Here is an 8,447-nt window from a genome sequence, read left to right on the forward strand (position 1 = left end):
CATCCCCATGCCCTCCTCCTGGACCCGCAGCCCCACATCTCTCCTGTGCTGGGGGCCCCATGCCTGAATGCAGTGCTCCATACGGGGCCTTATGAGGGCAGACAGAGGGGAACAATCCTCTCCCTGCCCACTGCCCCCTCTGTAGGTGCAGCTCTGCTGGCCTTATGGGCTGCGAGTGCACACTGCTGGCTCATGTCCTGCTTTTCTCCACCAGAACCCCCACATCCTACTCCACAGGGCTGTTCTGAGGGCGTCCTTCTCTCAGTAAAATGGCTGTTCCCAATCCCTCCTTGTCCCCTAGCCGTAAGGAGAGGCATCTACGATAGGTTTGGTGAGGAAGGTCTCAAAGGTGGCATCCCTGTGGAGTCTGGTGGTGAGGATGCTTGGACTGCTGGTTATGTGTTCCACAACAACCCCGACAAAGTCTTCAAGGAGTTCTTTGGAGGACACAATCCCTTTGCAGGTGGGTGGATGCTTTGCTGCCATCCCTGGGGCAGCCTTTAGGGCTGTGCTCACCACCAGACCCCGAATTTCATGGTCTGTCTCAGTGCTTTTTCCTAACAGACATCAAACCCCCCTCAGCCCCACCCCTTCTTTTGGGCTGGGTGCCCCCAGCTCAGGCTGCCCAGGGCCCATCTGTGGCCTCTGGCACTTCCAGGAATGGGGCACCCACAGCTCTGGGCAGCAGTTCTGGGGTCTCACTGCCCCCTGTGTGAAATATTTCCCTGTTATCTCCTCTCTGCTGGAAGTTTTGTTCTCTCTTTCTCCCTGGGACTGGGGTTTGGAGCCCTGCATCCCCCATGCTGCCCCATGCAGAGTTCTTCACCAAGGATGGCTTGGAGGTGACCCTGCCCTTTGGAGGGCTGCGAGGAAGAGGTGTGATGAAGCAGGACCCCCCAATGGTGTGGGACCTCCATGTCTCCCTTGAAGATCTCTTCTTTGGCTGCACCAAGAAGATAAAGATCTCCCGTCGGGTAAGGACTCCTTCCCCACACCAGATGACACTGCCCAGGGTGCATCCAGCCCAGCCTGGAGCTGTTCTGACAGCAGAGGTTCCCCTGCTCTACCCCTGAGCTCATCCCCCCTGCAGGTGATGAACGAAGACGGCCAAACGAGCACCATCAGGGACAAGATCCTGATCATCGACGTGCAGCCGGGGTGGAAGCAAGGCACCAGGGTCACGTTTGAGAAGGAAGGAGACCAGGTAACCACCGTGGCCTGAAGTTCTGGGCTGGATTTCCTCAGGCACAGCTCTGTGTTCTTCACAGGTTTCCTGCTTCTGCCATGTCCCAGCAGTGGGAGCTCAGGGTTGTTGTTCTGCCACTGCTCCTGTGTGGACACGTGGCTGTGCTGTGCCCTTAGCACTGACCCAGGGAAGTGACAGATTCCTCAGGAGTGCGGCCGTGCTGCTGTGCTCAGAATCAGAAGGAAAGGAGCCCCTTCTGCCTTTATCTTGGGGTCAGAATAACAGAAAGAGGTGCTGTTCTGTGTGCCCTCATGTTTGCAGAACTCACTCTGGTTTCCTTTGGCTTAACTTTGCTAAAACACACTGTTGGCTTTTTTGCCCTAAATGAAGAAAAAACTCTTTTCTTACATGCCATCAACAAAGGTGCAGCTATTGGTGCCTCCTTCCCCTCTCTAAAACGGTGTACCCAAACCATTCCCAGATCTCTTTTTTTTCCCCTTTTTAGGGCCCAAACATCATTCCAGGCGACATCACCTTTGTTATCCAAGAGAAACCTCACCCGAGGTTTAAAAGAACCAACAACGACCTCATTTACGTGGCCAATATCCCTCTGGGAAAGGTGAGGGTCAGAGGCAGGGGATATCCAGCTGCCATTTGCCTTCAGCCAGCAGCAGCAAAACATGCAGAGAAGGAGGACACTGCTGGGTTCGAGGCCTCGGCCCCTTTGGTGTATGGGAGTTGTCCTCCTTGGCCGCCCCGCTGCTCTCATGGTTAAGGACAGGGGTCCCTGTGTGGCCACAGCTGCAGCTCGGGGTCCTGCCCTGTGTCTGCAGGCACTGATTGGCTGCACGGTGGATGTGAGGACGCTGGACGGGCGGCTGCTGAGCATCCCCATCAATGACATCGTGCAGTGAGCAGAGGGCTGGGGGCGGGAGGTGGTGCAGAGCTGCAGGCGAATGAGTGCTGTGGGAGGAAACCCTGCAGGCTGCCGGCTGCTCTGCTTGGGTTCTTGGGTGCTCCAAGAGCTTTGGGAGCAGGGTGGGGGTTCCCGACCTGCAGGCAGAGCCCCGCTGTGCTCTGCTCACCCTGAGGGTGCTTGGAGAGGCAAAAATGGGGAGGTGAGAGCTGGATGGCGCGGCGTTGCCTCCAGGTTAAGGAATGTGAGGACAAGAGGAGGAAAGGGCAGGGTGGGCTGGCGTTGGGTGGGAGCAAATCTGCCTTCAGAAACCTCACATGGGCACGCAGGGCACTGTGTGGGGCCGTGCTGGCAGGAGATGCTCTTTGCACCTCAGTGGGGCCCCGTCTCCCCCATCTGGGGACAGGAGCATCTCACCACCCTTCTCAGCCCTGTCTCGCTTTGCAGCCCCACGTACTGCAAAGTGGTGCCTGGGGAGGGGATGCCTCTGCTCAAGGACCCGCGGCGTAGAGGTGACCTCCTCATCCACTTCAATGTCTGCTTCCCCACACGCCTCACGCCCAACAAGAAGATGCTCCTGAGGAGTGCGCTGCTGTCCTAGGAGCTGTCAGCCTCCTGCTTTCCTCCCAGCGAGGCTGCCAGCACTGTGAGTGAGGTAAAAATGGGGGATTTCCCCCAGTGCCAGGACCCCATCCGTTCACAGAACGCTGTTGGGACTGCTCCCACCACCCTGGCTCTGCTCCCCTCGTGTTTTGGTGCACCGATTGCTGCCCTCCTTCCTTCCTTCTGCACTGCAGCATTCCCCAGTTTTGGGCTGCTCCCCTCTGCAAGACCAGAATCACTGAGGAAAAGACCACGAGGTTTGTAACCCAACTGCACCTCCGGACCAGGAGAAAAACCTCACCCTCTCCTGTAATAAAAATAAGGTGACGGAATCCCAAGTCCTGCTGAGATAAACCCCATAGGGGTGATTTATTTGCAGCATCAGTGAGGAATACCTGGATTCACCACACCCCCCACCCCACACTGCTCCTTCCCACCTCTCTGTCCCACTGCTGCTGGAAAGCACCGCTGTTCCCAACTGGAAAACCTCAACACCTTCTTCCTTCTCCTCTCTCTGCTCTGGACACCTCCATCCTCCCCTTCTCTCCATTCTCCTCCTGCTGGACCCTCACAGAGCCGCCTTTGGTCCCTCTCATCCCATAGGGTTGGGGACTTTTGCTGTCTCCCTTCCCCGCTGCTTCAGCAATTAATATAACTGACTGCTGCAGCTCATCAGCGCTGACGAGTGGGGCTGGGGGACGATCAGGGGGGTGCAGACCGGGCCAGCATCACCACACGCTGCAGCTGCTCATAGGAGATGAACATCACCACGTTCCAGGAGCCGAGACGCAGGAAGGAGGGGACGAACCTGCAGTGAGGACAGCAGCGTCGCAGGGGACGTCAGCCATCCCTGCTTTGTGCCGTGGTGGCAGTACGGGGTTGGTGAGCAGAGCCCAGCTGGTGGCATTCCATCACTCACCCCTTGTAGAGGCCAGAGATGCCGTCCTGCATCAGCAGGGCCAGCAGGCAGCTGGGCACATTCCGGTACTGCCCAGGGCTGGCATTCATGTACCGCGTCTTCACCACATCCACCGGTGACGCCACCACCGTGGCGCAGAATCCGGCCCCAAAAGCAGCCACGAAGTGACAGGGGACGTTGTCTGTGGGGCAGAATGGAGGTGAGGTCTTTGGGGACCGGGATGGCACGTGGGGCTGTGACTTCGGTCCCGTCCTCACCTGTCATCAGCTGCGCCCGCAGCAGCGTGTCCTTGATGAGGTCGTAGGTGACGAGCTCACCGCAGTTAATGATGGCATTGCGGGCGATGTTGGGCAGCGTCCCTGTGGGGAGGGCGGTGGGGTTGGGATGGGGCCCATAGCCTGCTGGGTGCCCCAGTGCCACTGTCCCCAGCCCTTGTCCCCATTCAGGGCTGAGAGATGGGGTTCATAGAATCATTTTGAGGGAACTGGGGTTGTTCAGCTTGGAGAAGAGAAGCTGCAGGGAGACCTCAGTGTGGCCTTCCAGTGCTTGAAGGGAGCGGATAAACAGGAGGGGGAACGGCTGTTTGTGAGGGTGGGTGGTGACAGGACAAGGGGAATGGTTTGAAAGTGAGCCAGGGGAGGTTTGGGTTGGATGTGAGGAGGAAGTTTTTCATGCAGAGGGTGGTGAGGCAGTGGAACAGGTTGCCCAAGGAGGCTGTGGATGCCCCATCCCTGCAGGCATTCAAGGCCAGGCTGGATGTGGCTCTGGGCAGCCTGGGCTGCTGGTTGGTGACCTGCACACAGCAGGGGGTTGGAAGTGGGTGAGCACTGTGCTCCTTTGCAACCCAGGCCATTCCATGATTCTATGATTAACGTTGGAAAAGCCCTCCAAGATCCCCAAGTCCAACCCCAACCCAGTCCCACCAAACCCACTGACCGTGTTGCTCAGTGCCACATCCCTACAGTTCTCATAGAAATTCTTCCCCTTTAAGGAGGGCCCTGGCACTGGTGCCCAGAGCTGTGGATGCCCCTCTCTAGCATTGCCCAAAGCCATGGATGGAGCTACGGACACCAGGGCTGTGGGAGGTGTCCCTGCCCATGGAGGGGTTGGTGCCTGGGGGGGCTTTAAGATTTCTTCCCACCCAAACTCCTCTGATGCTATAAGTCCTGTTCCCATCCCATTCCATTCCTCTTTTCTATTTCATCCCAATGCCATGCCACGCCATCCCATCCCCATCTGCCATCCCATCTGCCTATCTCTTTTTCCATTCCATTTCCACCTCCCATCCCATCCCATCCCATCCCATCCCATCCCATCCCATCCCATCCCATCCCATCCCATCCCATCCCATCCCATCCCATCCCATCTCATCCCATCCCCTACCTCTCCACAGCCCACGCACTCCCTCCTCCCTGGCGATGGTCCTGTAGGCATCCACGGTGCCGCTGTACCGACGGTTGCTCTCTGGCAGTGCCCCAAGAGCCTGGAACCTCACCTTGACCACGTCGGTGGGCTGGGCGCACGTCACCGCCACGGCCCCCGTGGTGCAGCCCGCCAGCAGCCGCGCCAGCAGCCCTGTGCCTGGGGAAGGCACGTGTTGGGGACCCCATCCCGTGCCACAAGTAGGGAAGGGGGGTGACTCTGGAGTTTGGGGGTATACTTTGGGGAGGGTTGTGCATTTAGGGCTGGGTTCTGCATGCTTTGGGTGTGTTGGTCCCCATTGAGGTAGTTGGTCCCTGCTGGGATGAATTGGTCCCCTACTGGGGTGGGTTGGTCCCTCATTGGAGTGGGTTATCCCTGCTGGGATGAACTGGTCCCCTGTTGGGGTAGGTTGGTGCCCATTGGGGTGGGTTTTTCCCCTACCAGGGTGGGTTATCCCTACTGGGATGAATTGGTCCTCCATTGTGATGGGTTGGTCCCCCATTGGGATGGATTGATCCCTACTGGGATGGGTTGGTCCCCCACTGGGGTAGATTGGTTCCCGTTGAGATGGTTGGTTCCCCATTGGGGTGGGTTGGTCCCCCATTGAGGTGGTTGGACCCCGTTGGGGTGGATTGGAGTCTATTAGGGCGGGTGCACACCAGGTTGGGATGCGCAACAGGGGTGGGGTCCCAGCCCCCACTGCACTCACTCTCAGCCCCTTTTGGGGTGTAGAGCTGCTTCACAGAGTCATAGAGCCCGATGCGGATGGAGGCGAAGCTCATCTGCCGCTGCAGCCCGGCCACCAGCCCACTGTAGAGGCTGCGGGGTCCCTCGGTTCGCACCATGGTGCTCAGCGTGCCCAGCACACCCCGGTACTCCACCGTGTTGGTGCTGCGTGGGATCCTCACCTCACCCTGGATCTGTGGGGTGCCCACCACATCACCCTGCCCTCTGTGCCCCAGCTGTCCCCGCTCGGTGGCATCGCCTCGGTGGCTCCCGGCGCTGTGGGAGCTCCATCTGCCCGTGGGGTTCTCGGGGCTTTACCTGCAGCCTCACTTTGGCGGTGTCCAGGGGGAAGGTGCAGAGGTCGGCGATGCAGGCGGCCGTCCCGGCGCTGAAGAACTTCACGGCGGCCGTGGGGGGCACCTCGGGGGGCTTCAGGCCCACCATGATGGCTGGGAGGGAACGCAAAGGTTGGCAGTGGGACGCCGCGTCCTATGGGGCTCCTGGCTCACGGATGGAGATGACGGTTCACTGCCACAGCTCTGGTTGGCTTCAGACAAGCACAGAATCAAATCCCGCTCTGTTTCTCTGCATCCTTAGGGAAACTGAGGCCTGGAGCAGCCTGGTGCAGCCCGCTGACTCCCGGTGTCCCACAGGGCCTTACCGCGGGCGCTCGGCTCCGTGTCCCCGTCTCACTCCTTCCACCCACGTGTGGCCCCGAGCGCTAGCTCTCTGCCCCCACTTTTATAGCACCCAGAGGACATTCCAGGGGCTGCGGGGATCGGGTGACAGCACAGCCCCGTCCCCCACTTGGCATTTGAGCTGCTGAGAGCGGGGCCGCCTGGCAGCTCCAAGGGGTGACGGCATTTCAGTCCCTGCGCCAAAGCTGTGGGGGAGCAGCACTGGAAAATACGATCTGGTCTGGTTGGGAGCCTGGGACAGACCCTCTGTCCCCAGCACGAGGCTGTCATTAATCCCACACAGCTGCCAGGGCTGGGTTTGTTTACCACAGGGATTTCCTGTGCCGCAGCCACCACCGCATGTCCCCTGCGCTCACATGGAGGAACCCTGAGTTCACATCCATGGGGTACAGACAACAAAACCACCGTCCCATTGGGCAGACAGCGATGCACAAAGGCTGCGGGGATGGGAAGCGGCTCCAGGATGGAGTGAGAACTCAACAAAAGCCCTGTTTCTACTTTCTTAAAACTCATAGCCGCGGTATCCCCAGGGCGGCTCCATCCCCACCTTTGGGGTTACCACCAGGACCCCCTCACCCCGCTCTGCTCCACCTGCACTGCTTGGAGGTACTCAATCCCATGGATGCAGCTGGCAGAGCAGGCACACAAAGCCAGAAATGGGCATCACTTTATTGAAACACAAACAGCGCTCCGACAGCGGCGCGGACATAACTTAGCGTGGTTTGCAACACGGGGATCCGGCGTAGAAATGTACAGAAATAATTTACAATATAATTTATAATATAAAAGTTCAGTATTTCTATGCAAACCCTTTTGTACACTCGTTGCACAGCATCCTTGGTCTGGATGTACAGTGATTCTTAAAGGCCATGAGGAGGGGAGGGAGCTCCTCTCCCACTCCCACACACGGGCAGCGATGCAGCAGCTCTCCTGCTGTCCTCCAGGATGGCAATTTGTTCATATTCTCCATCCTTTGGGTCAAGGAGATGCTCCCAAATGGGACGTTTTACCAAAGTTGTATAAACATGAGAGAAATGGCATAAGAATGAATCTCGGTAGTTGGAGAACCGAAGAACAAGTCAGTCAATGGATTGGCCAGCAGGGAGCTGAGTGTCACCTGGGATCTCCCCTTGCAGCCGACCTTGGTGGGCCACCATGCTTCTGCTCCCTCCAAGTAAGCCCCAATTAGGCCAATTAAGGGTCAGAGGCTGAGCTCTGCTGCTCCCACCTCCTCTCCCTGAGGACATGGTGCTTGTGACGTGCCAGGAATCAGCTGTGCCATGAGATCTCCACCCACACTCTGATCCACACTATTCCTTCTCGCAGAGCCGAGCAGAGAAGATCCTGGCGATCCTCCTGGCTTCCTCCTCCGAGAGCTCAGCTGGGACCAGGGCCGGCCTCTGCTGCGGCCGTCGGTATGGGATGGCCCCCAGTGCAGCCCTGCGGCCGCTCTGCAGACAGAAAAAACAAAATCTCAACGTTCCAAGTGCTGCTGCAGCCAAAGCCGAGCCCGAGCACCAGGCACAGGTCCAAATCTTTCATTTCCATGCATCTACAAGGAGCCAGGCTGGGCTGATAACCCTCAGCCTCTACATAGAGGCAACCCTTCTGCTCCTTATGAGATAAATGCAGAGAGAGAGAAGCTTGGATCTCAAGGCTGTATTCATCATGCTCACATGGCCTCAGTACCATCAGGCACCAACTGAACAACAACTCATTGCTTTCTTTATTACACGGACGGCGGAAGGCAGCAGCCCCATGGCAGGCAGCACCAGCCCTGCTATGGCACGGCCACGTTGCCAGGGGCAGCCACCAGCTCCAGGAAGCAGCCTGCAGCTGGCACAGCCATGTCACAAGAGCACAAGAGTGGGGGGGGCTGCGTTCCAGAGCCAGCTGGGTGTCACAGCAGCCCGGAATGCTGAGCAGAAGGGCAGTGCCAGCCACACATCGCTGCCGAGTAGCCGAGTGAGCCAGGGC

At 58.4% G+C, this 8,447-nt stretch overlaps 3 protein-coding genes across 5 annotated transcripts in view; 1 reads left to right on the forward strand and 2 right to left on the reverse strand.

Annotated features, from left to right (window-relative positions):
* Nucleotides 1–8,447, reverse strand: part of FCHSD2 (FCH and double SH3 domains 2) — a 569,931-nt gene that overhangs the window by 229,649 nt on the left and 331,835 nt on the right. The window lies entirely within an intron of this gene.
* On the forward strand, nt 302–3,043 carry DNAJB13 (DnaJ heat shock protein family (Hsp40) member B13; the record flags this gene model as incomplete). The annotated part of the gene is given in 7 exon segments (XM_010706296.2): nt 302–463; nt 817–974; nt 1,091–1,204; nt 1,692–1,805; nt 2,020–2,096; nt 2,550–2,757; nt 2,900–3,043. Coding segments are annotated over 5 exon segments (552 nt in total). The 3' UTR covers nt 2,704–2,757; nt 2,900–3,043.
* LOC100303663 (mitochondrial uncoupling protein 3) lies at nt 3,048–6,523 on the reverse strand. Of its 2 annotated transcripts, XM_010706295.3 has the most exons (7): nt 6,434–6,523; nt 6,091–6,319; nt 5,756–5,966; nt 5,008–5,205; nt 3,882–3,983; nt 3,625–3,805; nt 3,084–3,513 (listed from the first exon to the last, which is right to left on the reverse strand). In XM_010706295.3, exons 2-7 carry the CDS (start codon nt 6,214–6,216, stop codon nt 3,408–3,410), a joined length of 924 nt encoding a protein of 307 aa, XP_010704597.1. In that variant the 5' UTR covers nt 6,217–6,319; nt 6,434–6,523; the 3' UTR covers nt 3,084–3,407.

The sequence above is a fragment of the Meleagris gallopavo genome, chromosome 1 (assembly GCF_000146605.3).
Source record: "Meleagris gallopavo isolate NT-WF06-2002-E0010 breed Aviagen turkey brand Nicholas breeding stock chromosome 1, Turkey_5.1, whole genome shotgun sequence".
Classification (NCBI taxonomy): Eukaryota; Metazoa; Chordata; class Aves; order Galliformes; family Phasianidae; genus Meleagris; species Meleagris gallopavo.

Excerpts from the sequence above, each read along its gene's own strand:
- LOC100303663 (XM_010706295.3), bottom strand. The coding sequence starts at position 6,216 with ATGGTGGGCCTGAAGCCCCCCGAGGTGCCCCCCACGGCCGCCGTGAAG. Across the intron at positions 5,967-6,090 it reads CCGCCAAAGTGAGGCTGCAG|ATCCAGGGTGAGGTGAGGAT; the intron begins GTAAAGCCCCGA and ends GGCACCCCACAG. Across the intron at positions 3,984-5,007 it reads AGTGCGTGGGCTGTGGAGAG|GGACGCTGCCCAACATCGCC; the intron begins GTAGGGGATGGG and ends CCCTCCCCACAG.